This window comes from Lepidothrix coronata, unplaced genomic scaffold (assembly GCF_001604755.1).
Source record: "Lepidothrix coronata isolate B3197 unplaced genomic scaffold, Lepidothrix_coronata-1.0 Scaffold4, whole genome shotgun sequence".
Lineage (NCBI taxonomy): Eukaryota > Metazoa > Chordata > Aves > Passeriformes > Pipridae > Lepidothrix > Lepidothrix coronata.
Window position 1 is genome coordinate 8,561,515 of NW_016690184.1, and position 22,557 is coordinate 8,584,071.

Below are 22,557 nucleotides of genomic sequence, written 5' to 3' on the forward strand. Positions count from 1 at the left end.
AGTCCTATGAGGCTCATTAAATTGATCTTGCTACCAGCCAAGAGCAGAACCAACAGAGGCAACGGAGGAGACAGGAACTCTAGGACAATGCAGAAAGAGAAGGAAGAGTGAGCCTCAGAGGCAGCAGTGGTAAGGGTGCAATGACGCTGCAGCAAATGAGGAGCAAAGATGCTGGACTGAAAAAACACAGAAAGATTAAATTTTCTTAAGTGAGAAACAGCTGAAGAAAGATTAACATTGTTTTGGGGAATTTTTTTGTAAAAAAAAAAAAATGTGTTAAGCATTTTATTTCAGCTCCTGATGCCTGTTTATTTTGTTTGAATAAAAGATTCTAAAATAATAAAGGCCAGATTCTTCTCCCATATATATTGAAGATACAATCCTGTGCATTTATGATATCATAAAGTAAGACAGTGGATGTCAGATTTGGAACAATCACTGGAAGTAGGTGGTGAATGGCTCCCAGAACCAAAAGTGTTTGCTCTCTGTTCATCTCTTGCCCACTGAGTGGAGATAAAGGAAGAGAGATCACATGTTGGATAATGTCAGAACGAAGAAGGAGAAGAACCAATGGAGAAAACGATAGGAAGGAAAATGGGAAGAATAATATCACATTTGTGTAGAACAGTGGTAGAAGGAACTACAAGGCAATGGAACACTTCCACCTGCTGTTGACAAGGGAAGTCCACAAAAAATTGTGCCAATGGCTCTACTAAAAAAAAAAAAATTGAAAGAAATTAAAACAATTTTTGTAAGCAACACACACATAAGTCATTCCAAAGCTACTAACATCAATAATAATAATTCCTTTTTATCTAAAATGAAACCTCTGTGCCTGTGCATGCAAGTACATATGTGCATTTACATGTGATAATATAGTACTGAAGTCTTTCTCTTTTTTCCTTCCCAATAGAAAGTGAACTTTATGTCAGATGACCTCAAGTATTAACTTTTTTAAAACAACTTATTAAAACAGAATTTATAAAAACCAACATGCTTTGCATATAAAGGCCTTACACAGGAAGCAGTATATTTCCAGTTTTAAAAATAAAGTTTAGCTGTTTCTGTTTAATTGCTCAATAATACCAAGCCACTAAATAAAGGAATTTAAATAATTTTGAATACAGTACCTCAGCAGTTGTGAGGAATACATCCTCACCAATATGTCTCAGCCCACATGAAATAACGCCAAGGGCAACTCCTGGGAACACATAGGAATTGTTACCCTGTCCAGGATAGAGAGTTTTTCCACTTGGAAGAGTGACAGGATCAAAAGGACTTCCACTGGCAAAAATGCCACGTCCCTAAATTGTAACAAGAAAGGCAAAAAAAGCATGTTAGATGAGAGATTGGTGTTGAAATATTTCACACAGCCTTCTAAATATCCATCACTGTGGAAGCTGGGTTGCATCTATTTAGTATCTTTTCTGAGGGTGTTAGAGCTATTTGACCGAATATGGCTCAAGAACATAAAGATGCTGATCCTAGAAATCACTGGTGATTCTCTGAGACTGTCTGATGTCAGAGAGTAACAGCTGCCTTATTCGGGTAAGAGCTATCCATACAATTTAGAAGGGGAGAAACTGAAAGCCAGCACTCATTATTCACTTTGTGAGTCCATGCCAGCAGAAGGGTACATGGGAAACAGGTATGCATCTGGAGCTGTAAAACTCAAAGTGGACAATACAGTCATGGTAGCAACAGGTGATGCTACTGGATTTCTTTTTCCCAAAAAGAAAAGCATCCATGAAAATGACACCAAAGCAACTAAGTGTTGCATTTTTGGGTGGGGCAATTTCTGAGGAGTTGTGAGCAGAGCTCTTTGTTCTTCCCAATTCCTATTTCAGGCCCTTGGGCCCACTCCACAGCTCAACAGAACAACAAATGGGCAAGCTCTGTTCCAGGAACATCACCCCACAATGTAACCTACAGCACATGTTAGTGTGGGACCTCCTCTGCCTGGACCTCGTGGTTCCCCTCTTTGTAATATACTGAGCAGGGTGAGGGCACCAAGTCAGGCACTGGCCAGTACTGATGAACCATTAGAATGTTTCCCAGCAGATTTTTGGGTAATGACAACTAGGACTGTGACTGACAGGGCCCAGGCACCATGACCAGACTGGTGCATGTAGGCAGTACAGAAAAGCCAGCCTTTTTTGGGGAATTAAGAGAATTTAGCCATAGTGGTACAGGTTACACCATACCACTTGTCCCGAGGACAAGACAACTGGCTCTAATTCAGTTTATGTTGTAGCTTGTGTGGGACCTCTGTATCTTTTCCCAGGACCCAAACAGTGGCCCATGTGCTGGCATAGCACACATCAGGCAACTGCAGGGAAGGACAGAAGCCTGTGGAGTGGCCCAGAGGCAGCAACAGGGCTCATGCTGCTAGTGTGTTGACATTAGCTGAGAGGAATACTAGTCCTGGTGTCACTCGGTAGCCTGCACAATTACAGTTGTGACACCATCTGACCTGTGAGAGATGGGCTGCCAGGGAGCTGCAAGTCTTGATGGAACATCACTGTTCCCCTGGGATGAGGAACACCCTGATGGGAGCAGATGCCAACACCATCAAGTGCTGTTGAGCGGTGGCAGAAGACGCACCTCAGAGGTGACTCTCCCACAGCACTAGTGGTTCTCCCCAGATCATTCCTGATGCACAGGCAGAGAGAAATAATTTCTGCATTTTGGACTAAAGAGTGGAGTGACACTGCACAGGCTCTGTTTCTGCAGGCCAAAGGCCCCTGGTTCTTGCCTCTCTGGGGAGGGAGCACCCTCAAATTTAAGCAGTGAATTTAGATGGAGAAGAAAAGCCAGCCTTTATTTATGCTAGCACTGCTGAAGTGATAAATGTCACCATTAAATACTTCAGAGGCACTTTATATCAGAAATACCTATGCCTGTTTTAGAGAACTGGAAACGTGCATTTTAGAATATGCCACTGTTGCTATTCAGCTCTTCAGAAGAATATTCTGTTTGGTTTGGTGTCATGCACTACTATCATGGCTGGCTTATTATATGTTTTGGTGACAGATCAAATACTTCAGTGTGTCTTTTGCTCTGTTTACCAGATGTGGTTATCCACTATAACCAATATTTCATGTAGGCTGCTTCCCTGGCACCTGCACTGTGCTGTAATTGCATCTCTGCAGTAGGGAGTAGACATGCTAAATTTGTCTTTTAAACACTGCAAAACTGTCATTCAAACTGCCCCGCATTTGACAAGAAATCCAAACACAATCCAGTAGGAAATACATACAGTCAAGTACACATACCTTTCAAATTCTAGACTGAATTATGGGATAACATGATTATTAGCACTTCTTTAATACAACAATAAATAAGCAAGCACAGTTCCCTTAATTTTCACCTATGTTTCTATAATAGAAGTCTCTGTAAGAGGAGTCAATTACCCCAGTTCTTAATGAAGAATAATTTTAAAGATTATGTTTCATGTATTGAAGTATTTTCTTACCCTAGAGAGTATTTCTAAAATCTCAAATGAAAAGCATGCCACTGTGTGTATATATTTCACAAAGTGGTACAGATCAAAAACAGGCATAAGGCTTTAATCATTGATGGCTACTGATGCTTCAGTTATAATAAAGGTTATGAGTCTTGCCTGACACCAGTAAAAGCTATTTTATGTTTTTACGAGAGCGCAAGCATGTAGAGAATTCAGTGCAATTGTCTTGATAAAATCCAAAAAACCTGTTACTTAATTTAACTAATTCTATTTATGCACATAGACATGATTAGTGGTTGCTACTCCATCCTCTGTCCTCCTCCCATTTTAAATTTAATTTCACATTTACTTTTCAAAATGTATACTGGAGAGATGTTAATCTTTCTTTACCTCTGTATATTTGTAGCACTGCTCAGCAGTGCATTCTGCTTTGCTGGTAGGATTACTGAGAGCAAAAATTATAGGACGTTTGTTTAAAGCAGCCATATCCTGAAGAATTTGTTTAGTAAAAGCACCACCAACTGCAGCAACTCCTAAAGAAGAAAAACACACACATAACAGTAGACAAATGAAATCAGTTCAAGGTAGGACACACATGTCACTTGTAAATGAACAGAGCCCTTTTTACTGCCTATCTCAGTCTTTAAAATGGAGTGAAACCTTTTTCCTAACGTGGTTAAAGTTTTGTTTAAAAGATTTTGCAACAGTAAAACTTCAGTATTATCCCTAACATAAGGCAAAACCTATTCAACACTGTACAATTAGGTGAATTTCTCCTTTCACTTTTCTCAAGCCCTCTATATAACATATATAACATAGAAATGTATCTCTCAATCTGCAGGTAAATCCAGTAAAGGATAGATGCAACTCTGGCTCCTAAAGTCTTATGCAACAGACTGGATAGTTTCTCCCAAATCCAGTGTGTCAGATTTCAGTCTTTTCTGACATGGTGAGTAAAGTCTCTGCCTTCTACAGCTGAGCTGATGGATAATCCCAATTTTGAGTTTAAGCCTTCCCTGACAGCAATTTATTATTTTTTTTAATACATCCCTTTTCATCTCACCAGAGACACTTTCATAGTCCCTATACTGTCCACACTTATAAATGCTTTTCACAGAACTGAATGCCAGTCTTGCAGCATGAAAGCATCTAACTCAGGTTGCACTCTGCTGCATCGCAGACACACAGTGACACAGCAAGTATTACATTTTGGACCTCAGGCACTTCGCAACCAAAAAGGGGTGTGTGTGATATTTTTGAGATACCAGGTATACCCATATTTCTGACTAATCTATGAGAGCTGGCAATCCAAGCATAAGGTCCTTCCTCCCCACATCTTTACTGAAAAACAAATAAACAGATCTTGGAGTAAAATTAAGCATCTTTATTTTCCAGGAGGCCTCTCTCACCTGGCTTGGAGAGAAGAGAGTTTCCTTCTTGCTCAGAGCCCACAGTGCCTGACACCCCATTCTGAGTGGGGGTGAATCTGAGTTTCCAAAGCAGGAAAAAGAGCTGGTTTTCCCTCTCTTGGGGGGAGTGGAAATGGATTAAAACCTGGGCAGGGAGAGGAGAGTCTGGAACTTGGGTCAGTACTATAACCTCTTGTTACTCATGCTCAAATGAGCAACCCAACATTGCCCAATCTAAAAGAACATGTTGGTATCTGCCTGAGGAAAGCACAAGGTCCTTGAAAGGAGATGAAAGGGGCCCTCACTGCACAGAGCTGGCCAGAAGGTCATGCTTCAGGACTAACATTTCTGTAAGGTGCCTCAGAGTATTTTCTGACTGATTCCATATGAAGTATGGTATCATCTGTCACACAGTACTATTTTTTGCAACTCTGAGCTCTCTGTACATCACTTTCTATGAATGGACAAGAATGCTTAGATGCAAAAGCTCTGCTAGACCAGCTGGGCCACTTTATGCTTGATGAATAGTTAATGCAGCCATGATTTTGGCCCACTTATATAAGAGCCCATTATACAACTTGGTTTCTGGTTAAATCTTCAGTTGCTAAATGTTTGATGCATTCTAAAATTGCTTCTGGACAGTCAATAGTAAGAATGACAACTATCTTCAAATATAAAGTTAAAACAAAATGCTCATGGATTATTTTTTTTTTAATTACAATTTCTTATACTGAGTCAAACTAAATTAAGGCTTTTTCTTGGGCCATCACAGGCAATGAAATGTCTATGAGGATTTGCTGAGACAGAGCTAGGTAAAACATTGGGAGAAGGACTATCAACATATTTCCCCATTACTCCTGCTACCCCAGGGAAGATACTGAATGGCTAATCACCCAAACCAAAAATCCCCAATATTAGTTTTCATTGCTGTTTCTGATGGAAGAGCCTTCATTTTTCAGAATTGATAAGAGAAAGTGACCTTGAGGGAGAGTCACATAGGTTTATATATAAAAATGACACAGTAAACATCATATTTCATAACAGCAAATTTTCCCTAAACATACACACACCTTTATCTATACAAATATCATGGATAATTCAATCTATTCTTCTGTTCCTCTAGCTTTTTCAGCCTGTATTCTACTAAATAAATTTATTAAATAAGTTCTCTAGACTACTTGGTCTCTGTCTTACAGTCACATCTTCCTGTAGCATAGGAAAACATAAACTTTATTTACCTCAGTCATGATCACTGTCAAAAGCAGATTTTACTGAACAACCATGAGGTCTAGGCATAGTCAGAAAGATAGCTCATAAAATGCAGGATAATTTTCACTGTGGCATTTCAGTTTTTCTAGCACCTGATAAATGATTTTACTAGCCAGATAATCTTCAAGTCTTATGTATAAAAAAAATTACTCAAGAGTACTTGCAGTTCATTCCTGAAATTGCCACTGAAATACAATAATCAAACTACAGAAAGCTAAGCAACTGTTACTGAGACCACAATCCTGCAGCTTTTACAAAAGAAAAAGTCTTTGTAAAATCTGTATTTTGGTCTACATAAAGGACTGCTGGCTAAGGACCTAAATATGAGCAAAGACTCAGATACAGCATACTCATACTCACATAGCTTAATATGTGCTTAGCTCAGCTTTCTCACTCTAAGTTTGAGGCTGTTTGTGCTACATCTACGTCAAATCAAAAAGAATTTAGGAAGGTGGTAAGGTCCTCCATCAGATGTTTAAACCGACTCGGATCATCCTCTCTGTAAATGGGTGGCTCAGAGTGAAAGCAGTGTTACATGTGTGGATAGCTACTATTTGTTCAGTTGCTTAATAGAGTCCATTATGCACCCAGTGTTTTCTAGAAACACACAAAGGTAAACTCTGTTCAGAGGAACTTGATCTTGCCTTTAGACAAAGTCACATCCCCATTTTTATTCAACAAAGAATAAGGTCATTGCTTTAAAGTCAAAGAAATTACCTATTAGCACAGATGGTTTTATATCTCTAACAATATCTTCTAGATCCTTCATTTCAGCATGTTCGTGGGCAAAATGCTGCTTCTCAGACGTTAATGAGGCACGCCCCTGAGTAAGGAACAAAAAGAAAAACATATTTATTTTAAGTTTAGTGGAACCTAATATCCTGGGATAATCAGTTTACAAAGTATCTGGTTTAACACATCCTATTCTCATTTCTACTTTTGCGTCTATCATATTAAACGAAGTTACACTGTGCACAGTTAACATGCTTAGGATAATTTAAGACTAATCTATTTCTCTAAGCAGTAGATAATAATTTTACTTTAAATTCGTAACAGTTGTACAATACCACTCTATTAACAATTATATGAAAGCATCATTAATTTCTTCTTTGAAGCATCTTAAAGATGCTTAAAAATACTAATGATAAAGCATAAATATATTTATAGAGCAAAGAGTGCAGATATGCTGGGAAGGCAACACAAAAATAGTTTCTACCAGCTTTTTCAGCTTCACTCTTGTCTAAAAGTACACAGACTGTATGGGGTGAGTATATAGACTATAGGGGAGCCTATATTTTGCTTCACAGTGTTTAAGTCACTCATTATTAAGGATGGAATAAAAATAATTCTAACCAGATGTCTGGTGCACCACCATTTTTGCATTAACAAAATTGACTCAGCTGTGAAACAACTTTCGCTCTGATCTATACCAACAATTTCCACCCACCAGTGCCCAACATGGTTCCCAAATGGAATATAATAGATGCTGGAGAAAGGGCTATTGACATGGACTGGCTGCAAAGAGGATTTGAGCTCACTATGGGTAACGTGGAGTGCAGGGCAAGAAGGGGCCAGAATTTTTGAAAATTATATTAGTTGTCTCAATATGCAGAGCTCTGTCTGCAGACAGGCATCTGAAAACTTCAGCAGAGGAGTTTAAAATGTGTACACTTCCACCCCTCATTTTAGTCTCATGCCTGCAGAAAACATCACTGCAAAAGCACTTCTCAAACACAAATCTAGAAGATGGTTCCAGCCTCTCAAACATCTTACAATTTCAGACAGAAGGAAACAGATTAAACAGATATATAGGAAAGTACATAAGGAAAACTGACTGCTAAATGTAATTTTGACCAAATAGCCAGAACAGATATGTACTGGTTTCCCAGCCATACCTTTTCTGCTGATAAGATGAGAGTTACTTTAATCTTAGCAAGTTTATTAAGACTACACTAAAGTATTGGAACAGAATTCCAATTCCACAATTTCACCAAAGTCTATGAATTCAACAACTCTGGCTCAATTTATGGCTTTGGACATAAGCCAGGATTAGTTTTTTAACGGCATTTTTTCTCCATTTTAACAAAACCAAGAAAGTTGATGCTACATTTCAGACCACAGTTCTGCAATGTGGCAACATGTGGCTGTGCCAGTCCCATCACAGAAGCTTCTCTGCAAGTTCTGGGACAGCCACTGCAAGAGCTGGTAGGCCGAAGAAAAGGCTGTTTTTCATTTCCAGCTGCAAGAAAAGCACTTCCACCCCAAGGGTACCATTGGAAGCTGTGGAAGGCTGTTATGTGGTTGGGTCTGATTGAGCTGGTCTGCCACACAGGATGCCAGCTTCCCTAGGCTCATCTGTGATTAAAAGGAATTTCCAGAGATTTCTCTTCTATAGATTTTTATGTCTGGATGGGCTTATGTAGGTCTTAAGTGTTGTCCTAGAGCTAATAGCACAGAAACACTGAGATATGGGCCCTTGGTTTCCTTTGTGGATAAAATGTGAAATTCTAGGCCTCAAGGGAATACTGCAATATTAATAATTTTTGGCATATTCCTGCTCAAATCATTCCACTATGAATATGCATTTTGCAGTCTGCCCTTTCCCAGCATCCCAGCAGATGTCCTCACATTTTAAAGCAGGAATTTTCCTTAATATTTTCAGGGGAAAATATGAAGCTTTCTTTTTAGTCAGCAAAGAAAAAAAAAAGCATTTATGACTACCAGGCCAAAAGCTTGTTACTAGGAATAACTCAAAATACTAAAGCCACTTTTCATTCTAAACCACTGCTTAGTTGGAATCAAAACGCTCAGCGGAGCCTGACTTGGAAACAGATTTCCTGGGGAGCCGGGAGTTGGTGCTGTGGGCTACCATCAGATCCCAGGCTGCTTCTTCAGCTGCTTCCTTAATGGCTTATCGTACTGCTGGTGAGGAAACCGGGTTTTAATCTGGCCTTATAACACCTCGCCTCTAGGAGACTGCCTTGGGCTACCAAGAAAAAAGAAATCACCTCCAAGAGCTGTGACCAGCTCATTCTTCAGGGTGTAGCAGGCTGGTAGATCTGATCACCTCCAGGATCTGCATATCTGAGCAGATCATTTGGGAAAGGTGACCTTCAATTTTTTCCATAGTGCATAGCAGCCAAGAGATCAGGCTGACATCTTAGTGGATAAAAATGTTGATATTCTTTCACTTTTAGTCAAAACAAATAAACAAAATCCTTCATGAATTAGTTACTTCTTCATACAGTTTTCTACTTGATTGGCTTTTGAGGAGGTACTTCAATATTTTAAAATTAAGATAATGACAAAGCTGTTAAAACACTTTCTAATGCAACAACCAAGGATTTAAAGTTCTGACACTGATGATCATCTCTCATTTAATTAGCTACAAAGAAATACTCAAACAGTAAGGATGTGATCCACTGCAACATTTTTCAGGCTAGCGAGATTAGTGCTAGTCAGATGGGTCAGCTTAGGTCAGATTCACTTCTGCCTTATCTTAATTTCTATCTGCTCTTAATTTCACACATGAAATTCTACCATTAAAAAAAAAACAAACAAAAAACCCCCAAACAAACCCCCCAAAACCAAACAAATAAAAAACTCAACCCAAGTAACATCCCAAACAATTTTAAATTTATTTATTTATTCAGCTTTGGTCTGAATTAGCTTAATCCCATTAGTCAGAATGAATCATGTCTCCAAGTAAATATTTTTCTAGTATATTAACTAAGAATGAAATATTAAATTATGTGGCTTAGCAAAAATAACAACAGTGATGTACATAGAGATTTTTGCTTGGAAAATGCTTATAAAAGAAATTCTATAGTTAGGGGTTTTTTTAATACATATTTTAAAATAGATTAGAATTATGGAATGGTTTGGCTTGGAAGGGACCTTTAAAAGGTCATCTAGTTCAACTCCCCTGCCATGGACAGGGACACTTTCCACTAGACCAGGTTGCTCAAAGCCCCAACCAGCCTGGCCTTGAACACTTCTAGGAATGGGGCAGCCACAGCTTCTCTGGGCATCCTGTGCCAATGTCTCACCACCCTCACTGTAAAAAAATTTATTCCTAATATCTAATCTGAATTGACTCTTTTTTATCGTAAAGCTATAATCCCTTGCCCTATTACTCCATGCCCTTGTAAATAGTCCCTCTCTAGCTTTCTTGGAGGCCCCTTTCGGTACTATCAGGCTGCTATAAGGTCTCCCCAGAGCCTTCTGTTCTCCAGGCTGAAAAATCCCAATTCTCTCAGCCTTTCCTTATAGGAGAGGTGTCAGAAATGTATTTTAATTGCTAATTAAAATACATTTAAATAATTGATCCTAAAGGAGCTACATAACACGTCCCTAAAAACTGCATCCAAGATTTCAAGACCAGATGATTTGGTTACAAAACACCGATAATTCAGAGGACAGTGCTTTAAGCAGTAATTTTTTTCTCTCCAAATTGACAAATTCTCAAGTTCTGAGGTGGCAGCAAGAGTATGGCTAGCTTTCCTCTGTGCCCTGCCAACAGGGCAAGCAATGGCTTGCAGGAAAAAACTATTAAGTTTTGTGAATCTTAACCTCAAACTAAGGGCTTCCAGTCCACTTAGTACAAGCTTCCAGACATCTGTCCCTCAATGATTCTAGCTGGAATAAGAAATTACAGAGGTTTTGTCAGTCAGCAGAAAGAAGAGGATGGAGCCAAAATGCAGAAGTCTCAATTCTAGGTTTGTGTGGTTTGCTGTCTTGTCTCCTTCCTGACACTGAAGAGATGCAACGTGGACAAACCTGTCAGTGTCGAGTTGCTCTGACTAAAACATCTTCCAGAAGCACAGAGCCCCTCTTCTGACATATCTATTTCCAGCCATGGTTTAGCCAGCTTTTGTACTCTGGCTGCTAGGAAATGAGCTGTGGAGGATCAACACGAGGCAGCATAAATCAGAAACTGCTCTGGTCTTCTTGCATCTCCATAATCCTAAGATACTAGCATGACACACAGCTCACTGATATTTCCTTTACTCTTCTAACAGGAAAAAGAAAAAATGTGAAATACTCCATACTAAGAAAGAATTTGAATGAGCTCTGGTGTATGAAGCTCTGAGTCTTAAGTAGAAACATCATCTTCAGTCACATTTGGATTTGCCTTCTAAGTCCACTGTCTTGCTCTTTTAGCATTATTAAAAATTCATTCATTCAATGAAAAGGGCTCAGAAAAATCAGCTTAAAGATATGTCCTTTTCAGTACACCAAGCCTCCATATAGTCTCATTGTTTCACTGAAGGACTTCAGTGCTCACCAAACAGGGGAGAGATTTTTCCAGGGGTTCTTATCAAAGGATGTTATTGCACTGTTGCTCAAATGGCTATATGAAGACTTACCTAGGCCGGACATCAGCTGTCTTAAGTTGTATTATGTTTTCTATTACATATAACATACGTAGATGTACATAGAGATATATGTATCTTTCTGCCATTAAGTGACACTCCCCAAATCCCAAAACAAAGTCTTCCACAATGAAATCCACAGGTGAAGTAGAAGATTTAATGTGATACCTGTGCAGCTATTCACAGGGGAAGATACAAACTTATAAACTCTTTCAGTAGAAAGAAGAAGGTAAAGTTAAAAAAAGAGACTATATGTTCTTCTTGCTTTTACTTCCCAAATGTATTCAGCATCTCAAGAAATAAAGAACCACCATTTCCTTTTACTTTGTAATGCTATATATTCTTATATGATTTTCTTATCTTTTATAGAACAAGTAATTTGCTAGGGGCATTGTAATAAATTTGCTTGAATTAAAAAAAAAAACAAAAAACCAACCAACCAACTAACAAACTACTAAAATTAATGTATTACGACGACATTTATGGTATCTTTAAAGCATAATCAAGCTGCCTGAATGAACTATACAATACACTTTCACAAGAATGCTGAAGGTTGAGAATATTAATAACACTCAAAAAGATTAATAAACCCTAAATCAAAAAACTCTGTGAAAATTCCAGAAATTACTTTGGAGAGGAAAAGTATTGCCTCTATCACAGAATAATTCTGTACCAAGAAACCTATGGTTTGGATTTGAACAAAAGAGAACAAAGCAACTTGAAAACATATATATTAGAAGTCACTATGGTATCTTGGAAAGTAATATGAGTTAAATCCTTTATTAGCAAATTAATTACAACGTGGACTGTGTTAAATCAGTAGATGAAGTACAGAGATAAAGAAACAACAGCAGCATTCTCTGATTGTGACATTATGTACGAGAGATCTTGGCAATCCTAAAATGTCTATACTCCTTAATGGAACAGAGTAATTTGTATTATATATTATTAATACCAATAGTAAAACATAGTTACTTGGACACCAGGACCTTTCAATTCAAGGAGCAAAAGGAAGTAACAGGACTCAGTATTTAATAGTTTTATGAAAAAATTGCTCGTAAGTTGGATTTGAAATGGAAGCAGTTCTTACTTTTAGGGGAGGGTTCTGAAGTTTTTAGTTTTAGTGTCTGATCAAGAGGGATCAGACACTAGCAAATATACATCACAGTTTTCACAGAAAGTTACTCATATCATCATATTATAGCCAAATTGAGGCTCAGATAATAAATAAAAATGACCCATCAATAAAACCCTGAGAAAATTCACAGAAAACAGCTGTAAAAACAGGAGACTAGACTGCACAGCAGACATCTATATGGGATATTACGAAACAGGAGGCAAATCTTGCAAGTGTCACCAATGTGAAGTCTAATGCCACAGCCCATTTGAGCTGGTTCTGCTGGGGCTGCCCCACGAGCCAGGGCTGAAGAGCAGAGCAGCTCTATAGCAGTGAGGCGAGAGAGGCAGGGCTGGAAGCTCTCCAAGAATTGCTCTCTCTATCAGCTGGGAGGCAGCTGTGAATAAGCCAGAGCACCCTGGTGACTGCACTGTCCCATATTCAGGCAGCGCTGGCACTCATCCCATCTAACAACCAGGGAGGCACAAATCTATTTATATAAACACTTGCCTCCATTTGACTCTGTCAACTGCAGTTTATTTAAACAAGAGAACAGAGATCAGTACACAGACAAATTAATAAATTCATTGGAGGTTCTTAAATACTGAAGACATGAGAACTGTAGACTAGAGAGCAAAGCAGTCCATTAGTAGGTAGAGTATTTCCAGCTGCAAATGTTTTGGTTTGATTTGAATTTTTCCTGTAAGTTTCCCACTGCACAGTTAAGAGCAAAACAAACAAAAAACCAGTTGTGAAAAAAATGTGGTTTAAGAGTCATGGGAGAAGGTGGTGAAACATCTCCCTTTTGGGAGATGGTCTCTACGTAGCTTTTTATCTCTTTCATCACAAGTAAATCTATGGTCTAAAGGTTGTTATGAACCATCTGGTTCAACCAGCTCTAGGCAGGGACTGCAGACAGTGCTGAGAAATGAGGGACCTCCCCCAGGGAGTCCCACAAAGTCACAATAGGGAAGGGACAGGAGAGGCAGAGAGAGTGGGCTGGGAGGGAACAGGCCAGGCTGCCCCCCTAGCCAGAATCACAGGACAGCATCAGGTATGAGGAGTCACAAAACGCAAAACAAAAAAGGTGGAGGTATGGATATGGACTCACTGGTCAGGGGTTAACTGAAGTCCAGTTCCTGCAGGTGACAGGCACTCCTGTGCCACCTTATTTAGGAACCAAAATAGCAGAGACATACAAGCCCTCCAAAATCCCTGTACCAAGGCTCTAACTATAAAGTGACAGTGCCTCCTCATCAGGCCCATCATCTAACACCTAAAGGTGAAGAGAACACGTTAAAACCAGACCAGGCAACTTGGACACAGAACTAATAAACAGTTTGTTATCACATGTGTGAAAAAACCCACAACATTTGGAAGAAATAATGTCATAATGGTTGGCCATTTCAGACTAAGAATTTAGGTAAGAAATGTAATTCTGATGTTGACTTTAGAACACATTGTTAGAAGATTAGGGCTGTTTAAGTCCTGTAAAATTTATAAAGTGCCCTTTTCATGTAAATAAGCATACATGGTTAATGGGTTAACAAGGTGAATAGGCAGGACAAAATTATAAAGACAATTATTTCAAGAAGATAAGATCTGAGAAGTGGAGCAAATCACAAATCCACAAAGCAATTGAAAATTGAGCCAAACAATCATTCATCTCAGTAACAGAGCACGAGAGAAAGAAATCATAAACCAGTCAAATTAGGTGCCTATCTCATCAATACATCTAATGTACACAGTGTCAAAGAGTTACATGCTAACAAAGTTAATAGATTTTGACGGTGTCTCTTTCAGAGAAACAGCCCACCAATCATCCTTTTGCCTTGTTCTCACTTGTTTTCATTCATTACTCACCAAGCATGAGTAATGTTCATGAGTTCAGAGACAAATTAATGTGTTTCCTTTTTGCAAAACTTATACTTCATATAGAATACAATAAAAGAAAGATGAAAGCACACACATTGATTCCCCAGACATCAGAATAACTGATGATGCAAACAAGGACCGCTTCATTGGGATGTGACATGAGTAAAATAAGGCAGAAACTGCTTTGAATGATTGCCATGCCTCAGAGATACCCAAGGCATTGCATCTTTGCTAAAATGTAAATAAATTTTTTTGGCTTAAAAGATCATAGCCAGTTGCAGTCAGCCATAAAAGAACTGATCAAGAACAGAAGTGTCAGAATAATGGACTGTTGATAAGAAGAAAGCTAGAAATTATTAAAAGTTAGCAGAAGAAGGAGTTAAAACATTAGGTGGTATATAAAAGTCAACATTAAAACCATTATCAAATTAGTATCTAGAATGAAATAGAAACTTTTTAAAAGAGTGATTATTGACAAAATAATAAAAACATTAGTAACAGTCTGGATGGGATTCAGTTCAATAATACAACATTTAGTTGTGAGCTCTGAAGACTCTTTCGCTTGTTACATGAGGTCTGCTGACTCTTATGGAAGCAACCACACCTATATGGCACTGAAGTTCTGGTGTCAATCCCAAATGTACCTCTTCCATCATTTTCTAAGCAAAGATTTGAACTATGTATGTACCCAGCTTTGACCGAACCATAAACTTTAATCAAGGTCATATCCCCTGCCAGTTATTTGGTTGTGATGATCTTATCCAAATATGATTGCCAGGGATAATGAAATGGGGGAAGGAGGAGGGAAAATGAAATCATTTTATGGGATTATCTAAAGGTTTACCTGGTTATCTCAATTTTAAATAATTAGGACCACAGAAACTGGTAAACTTCTGGGATCTATTTCAGTCCTCCTCTTAGAAAGATCCACATTCTGAAGCCTTCAACCATTAGACCTCAGTGGATGTTCTTGTGCTTGCCATACAGGGGATGAGATCACACATCTAACAGACATTTAAAATACAAATCACTTGACTAGATACAAGTATTACTCTGCTGAACTAGAAAGAATAGAGTACAAACCTGTCAAAAGCAACACCGCTCCATGTTGACATACTCTTTAAAATTATGGATAATATTCATGCCTATGCAAAGGAACTTCTTCTGTGCACTAGGGATTATGTGGCATACAAAAATCTAATGATGCCTTGCAAATTACAGACAAACTCCACCACAAGAGAATTACATTTGGCAGCCCAGGAACATTCCCAACAGCATGTCCATCCTCAGCACAGGAGCAGCTATCCTTGGCAGAGGGCAGTGGGGTTTCTAGTGAGTCCTTTTAAATACTAAGAATGCCTTATTATTTGCACCATATTCCCAGGAAGTTTCAATAACCATCTTGCCTAGTCTGTTCTTGGTATTGCCTTAAAAAGAAGACGAAGGAAAATAGAAGTCTTTGCAGCACATTACTGAAATGCTCAGACAATCGTGAACATCATGAACATCCTAAAACTGATAATCACATTCTGCCTCTTCTCAGCTAGTTGACACAAAAGAATTTACTGTCTTTGAAGTTCATGGGCGAAGACTTGACACTAATATAGCTAAACATGACACTATGCCAGCTTTAAAGACGACACAAAATGTGTTCATCACACATTTTGCAATTTGTGTGATTAACAGAAAAAAATAAGGGAACACTGAGAATATGGGAATGGAAAGGAATGTGGAAGACATAACCCATCAGTGTTTTCATATACGTAAAAAATTATTAATCAATCAGAGAGAATGTGATCATGGGACAGAATTCAGAATTAAAGATGAGTCCCAACTGCTTATGTATAATCTTCTGTATTGGGTCTGGCTGAGATAGACTTCATTTCCCCACAGCCACCCTCACAGTGCTGTGCTTTGCGCTGGTAGTTAGAAAGAGCTTGATAACACACCGGTGTTTTGGCTACTGCTGAGCAGCGCTTGCACAGCACCAGGGCTGTCTCACCAACATTCACCCCCCTATCATTTGCTGATAGGAAGTAGAGAATAAGCCTTTTTTCTCTGCACTTATGAGCACACAAACTTGCACTTTTGCTTCAGTAAACTGCTTGATCTCAACCTACAAGTCATTTTCCATCTTATTTTTTCTCCACTGTCCAGCTGGGAAAGGGAGCAATAGAATGACTTGATGGGCACCTGGCATCCAGCCAAGGTCAACCCTCCAGTCTTTTATTGGCACCCACTGTGGGGCTCAATCCCATGACTCTGAGATTAAGAGTTTCATTATCTATCAGCTGAACTATCTGGGCTCCAGCATGGGCTCCTTCATCCACAGGTCCCTGCCAGGAGCCTGCTCCAGCACAGTTTCCCACGAGTTCCCAGCCTTCTTTCAGACATCCACCTGCTCCAGTGTGGATCTCCTCCACAGCCTGCAGATGGACCTCTGCATTCCTGTGGTCCTCCATGGGCTGCAGGAGGACAGCCTTCTTCATCATGGTCTTCATCACGAGCTGCAGGGGAACCTCAGCTCCGGTGCCTGGAACACCTCCTGTCCCTCCTTCTGCACTGACCTCGGTGTCTGCAGAGCTGTTTCTCTCAGATGTTCTCACACCACTCTTCTCTGGCCACAATTTCATCTGCGCAATACCTTTTTTCTCTCTTTCTTAAATATGTTATCACAAAGGCATTACTATCATTCCTGGTTGGCTTGGTCTGGGCCAGCAGCAAGTCCATCCTGGAGCTGGCTGGCATTGGTTCTACCAGACATGATGGAAGCTTCTGGCAGCTTCTCACAGAAGCCACTCCTGTAGCCCCCCCACCCTTCCCCCGCCACCAAAACCTGATACATCTTCAACTACACAACAGTGCAAAAGCAACTTTAAAGGTATCTTTTAATTAAACATTAAAATTTCCATTTGAATGCACTGGGATACTTAAGACAGTAAGTTTCAAAAAGTCACACAGTTTATGTGTGGCAAAATTCTAATGATATTATTATCTGCAAACCTTCCTAGCTCACCTTTGCAAAACAATTAATTTCAACTGTTGAAAGCATTCTAAATAAATTTGAAAAGACCAAACAACAATCCCAAACGAATACCAACAACACCATAAGGTCTCTAGAATGCAGTATAGAACACAACTATAGGCAGCATAACAAACACAGCCTTCATCACCAGCTCTTTCACCACAACATAGCAGAAAAGTTGGTCATCAGACTTGGTTTAATGAAAACAGATGGTTCCCATGGAGGGGGAGGTGGGAATAAAATTAACAGGAAAATGAAAACACAGCTGCACTTGAATTAAAATTAAAAAGCCACAAAGGACAAAATCAGCAACAAAAGCCTGATAAGTGACTTCGTGGCAGCTTTTGAGGGTGGGGTAAGAAGAAAAAGGTGGAAACTGCAGTTAGGTCAACAAAAGTTCCAAGGTTAATTTTCTTTGGTTAGAACTGGTTGAAACACTACAGAAAGCAGATGAAAGGAGAAACAATGTTTAAATCTATAATCACACATCGCAAAATTAATGATCAAAGGACAGCATAGAATATAAATGATGTAAAAATTAGTTTCATTGGACAAAGTAATTGCTGAGTCTTAAGAGATTCTCCTATTTCTCACACTGCTAAAGCAACAGATCAGAACATTTCTAGGACTGAAAAAGTCTCACTGCTTCAAGTAAAATTCTTTTGATTAAGCAGGTTTTTGTAAAGCAAAGTTGAAGGGACTCTTCATTGAACAGATTTCTTTTGATACATGTCCTTAGTAGTGTGTCAGTTTAGTTTATGCAAAAGTTGGTTAAGTGGTGATCTATGTTGTAGCTTGGCAATTCTTACCTTTGCAATAATGAAAAGGTTGTGTCCTTCTGATTGTACAGTTTTCTCATAAATTTTCCCCATTTTACTTCTCTTATCTCATTTCTAAGAATCTGGAAAATCTTACAAGGCTTTGTAGCACTTTTCTGCAATCAGCTAAAGCCCAAACAATTTCCTAAGTGGACTTAAATCACAGCATTCTCTCTCAGGCCAGAAAAAGGAACCAGGAATAGCTTAATTATTTACTTGCTGTACATATTATTTCCTGGCAGTTAAATCTCAAGCCTCAAGAGGCTTACATTGTATTTTCTTTGTATTTTCTTTCTTTTGGGGTAGAGCATTTTTCTTTTATTTTTCTTACTTTTCAGGGGAACATTTCTTTGCAGAAGAAGCCAAGAGAGGACTTGCAGCACCCTAGGCCAAGAACATGCTTCCTTATGACCAGCTCAGGCCTTGTCCTGACAGATCTCCAGCTTCTAAACCCAGCAGGCTCTTCATAAACACAGTGCAGCAGTAAGCACCCACACATTCTCAAGCCTCCCAGGATGGCTAGATGGGAAAATTAGTGCTCCCAGGCCTTCCAGGAACACAAGCAACGACCTGAAATGTGCACCGTTGGCTCCTGCTGCTTGCATCAACATCTGGCCACAAATTCAGCCCTAATCTACCTCAGACAGCTGTTATGTCTGGCTATCACAAACAGTTCACAAATATACTCCAGGCAGAACATGAAATTCAGTGGACTGCTTTTTGGACAAAACCCAAATTAAAGGTCCAGCAAGAAGAATAAGCGAGGAAAGGAACATTGAAGCTGTGTGAGACACTGATTAGTTTTGGCACTGCCTGAGAGCACAGAAACTAGAAGGTGGTGAGGAAAGAATGCAGTCACCAAGTCACTAAAAATTTAGAACCCGTGAAAGGAATCAGTCGCTGCGTACCAAAAGCAACAACTCGGCTTCTCGGCTGACTAGCAAATTAGCAGTGAGAGGTGTAAAGAAGCAGGGAGAAATGAGGGAGAGAGAAGAAAGGCTGGTTAACCACCTTGACTGGACAGACAGGCAGCTGAGACCTGTTTTGCTACCTTAGGGCTGGGAAGTTCCTACACTGTCCCTGTCAGTTTGTTCCCTTAACAGTACCAGAAGGTGATTTTAGTTCAATTGCATTATTTTATAATCCCAGTCTCTATGGTGGAAGAAATGGTGCAACACATCACTCTTCTTAGACAACATCAAGGTTTCAACAGCCACAGACGATACACAAGCCTTCAGTCATCTATGTTTGCATGCAAAATCACTTTAAGATTATTAGATGAAAACAAAAAGGATTAAAAACACTCACTAAAATAAACAAACAAAAAGAAAAGCACCAACTCCTCCCCCCCAAAAAAACCTAAAACACCTGTGTTCTAGATAGTGGCATTCTTCTGTACCTGATCAGGCTACTTTTGTGCCTTCTGGTAAGGGGTGTCCAAGATGACCTTAGTAATACTCTCCCATCTCAGAGTCTATGATCCTACTATTTTCTCTCGAACAGCATGAGTGAAAGGTGCTGTGGTGCTGTTCAGTAAGCCAAGAGATACTGACTGCATCCTCTTGATGCAAAGGAATGTGAACCACAAAAGCTCTTTCATATCAGACAGCTAAAGAACGCTGGGCAGGAGTGTGGTACCAACAAACATGACCACAAATACTGCAAACCAACCAGCAAGGTGAAAAAGCAAAGCCAATTGGCCTCTCATCCATTTCCTTTAAGTAGCTCACAAACTATTAAATGCATAACTACCTTCTGAAACATACCAGTTTCTTTATTCTGGCACATGGAATTCATATGTTTCTTTATTTTGGCACATGGAAGGAATGAGGTAAGGGTGACTGATGAAGTCTCTCAGCAGCTTCAAATTCTGACCAGTGTTGATAGCACTGCAGACCACAACATCTGCAACATGAGCTATATCACTGTGCAGAGAAGCTATTTGTTGCAAGGTATGTCAGTTGTTGCAGAAGGATGACTTGCCTGCCATCCTAATAATGTATGTATATGTCTTTGTGCAAGACTGTGCTCAAAAATAGTAGTCACATTAACATGGGAAATATTAAACCCCTAAGTTGAACATTTCTTTCTTCACACATTTTTTAATGAACTGCTGAAAAATTCTCTTCATTATGTGCTCATCCCTAAGAGAAATAGAGCAGGAACTCCAAGCATAATAATCCCCCACCCTGAAGTAACATGGAAGTCTGTCATTAATTTAATAAACTTTAGAAAAGAAAAACAACTTGCTATGCCAAGAGAGATATATTGTTGCAGTTGCTTTCACAAAGAATATATTCTTGTCTTTATCTACAGAGTGCAAGTAATATCATGATATTTAAAGGAATGATAAAATCATATTACCTTTACTACTAATCCCTTTGAGTCAACCAACCATATCCTTTTGGTAGCTGCATCTTTGGAAACCCCTTCTTTTTCCATAGCCATAACAACGAGGTTTGCTATCCCTAGTGCAGCCTGAAGGAAAAAGAAAAGTAGTATAAAAAACAAGAAATAAAAGAAATCTCCTGCTCACTTGTTTCCTTTACCCACTACTTTAGGTAAGTTTCTTAATTTCATTAAACAATAAAACTGAATAATTATTTTTTCATAAAGTAAACCTAATGAACTGTTGCTACCATTTGGTAATTAGAAACCATAATGTAGAAAAATAGCATAGATAAATCTTATATAGATAAATCATGGTACAGATAAATCTTTAGATAGCACTTAGAGTGTGGAGAGTGCAATAAATGTTTAAACTAGAAAATTCTAGAATTAACATTTATTCCACATAATAATACTTACAGCCCTGGAAGTGTGCAAGGCCATGTTGGATGGGGTTCTAAGCAACCTGGTCTAGTGGAAGGTTCCCTGCCCGTTGCAGTAGAACTGGAACTAGATGATCTTTAAGGTCCCTTCCCAAACCATTCTATAATCCTATGATATTAATCTCAGAATGCATTAAGTATTTTTACTTCTTTGAAATTTTTGTAATTTAAACCAAAGGAAATCACAGACTGCATGCCAGAAAGTAAAAGCCAGTTCTAAAAGATTTTTTGCTTTTATCTTTTTTTAAAATGTCCATCAGGAAGGTAAGTCTCCTTTTACCTACTATTCATTTATTTTGTAACTCTAGATTTGGCTGTGCTCCCAGTGAAAGCAGGGAAGAGAAAAACTCACTTATCAATATTTTGCTGAAATGTGAGTAATTCTTACTGGATTTTATAATATTTCATCCAACAGATCAAATGTCATACAGGTACAGATTGAAAACCAGGCAACAAAGCGAGCCCAGAGACCACTCGGTATTTCTGATTACCGACTCATATGCATATATAGGGTTGGTTCTGTTTCTTGTTCACTGAGAATCAAGTGAGATTACCCTTTTTTCGTTAAGAAATAAGTAGTTTTATTAAAAATGAGCTCCTGCAGGAGGGATGACATCTACCATTACCTCTTTGCAGTAACAGGTGCGCTGACAATAGTAATAAAAAAAATAAACATTAGACGATGGATTAATCTCTCTGTTGAACATGGAGCAAAACCAGGGGAAGGAACTCCAAAGAGGTGGACAGTCTTGATGCACCAAGGCACTGACACACCAGACAAGTAGTTCTGAAAACTACAGACTTAACATCAAATATTTAATGAAATTAAAGAAGTCTCCATGGGGTTGAAGACTTCATGCAAGAGATAAAGGAGATGACAAGCCACACCGTAGATAAGTACAATCTTCACTTGTGTGAAGTGGCTTAGAAATTAATACTGAAAAATTAGTATAAAAATATGCATAAAATCTTCAGAAATGGATGATCTCAATATGCAGAACACTGAAAAACTGTATTCAATGACAAAAAAAATTCAAAGGGGCACTGCTTCCTCCTAAATAACATTGATTTATGTAAATATGTTTTCTTTACTTTCTCTGATGTATTTCCTCATCTTTCAAAAATGTTTTGTTTGCTTATATTGAGAGTAGTTCAATAACTTACAGGTGAAGAGCTAAAACCAGAAGTTCTAAAAAAAGAACAGATCTCCAAAAAATGTCTGATGAAAAATACAAGGCTTGACAAGATGATCAGAGATTTTTCTGCAAGTTTACATTTGAATTACAAACCAACTTTCAGCACGTGTTAGTGATTGTTCTACCCATTTAACCATCTTGTTAAGTGGACACATATAACTTGATTAAATACTAAG

At 38.8% G+C, this 22,557-nt stretch overlaps 1 protein-coding gene across 1 annotated transcript in view; it reads right to left on the reverse strand.

Annotated features, from left to right (window-relative positions):
- Positions 1-22,557, reverse strand: part of ME1 (malic enzyme 1) — a 169,397-nt gene that overhangs the window by 7,772 nt on the left and 139,068 nt on the right. The window contains exons 9-12 of the mRNA XM_017824728.1: positions 20,719-20,832; positions 6,862-6,967; positions 3,857-3,999; positions 1,131-1,304 (exon numbers count right to left, since the gene is read on the reverse strand). Of these exons, the coding sequence (XP_017680217.1) occupies positions 1,131-1,304; positions 3,857-3,999; positions 6,862-6,967; positions 20,719-20,832 (537 nt within the window). The remainder of the gene's footprint in view (positions 1-1,130; positions 1,305-3,856; positions 4,000-6,861; positions 6,968-20,718; positions 20,833-22,557) is intronic.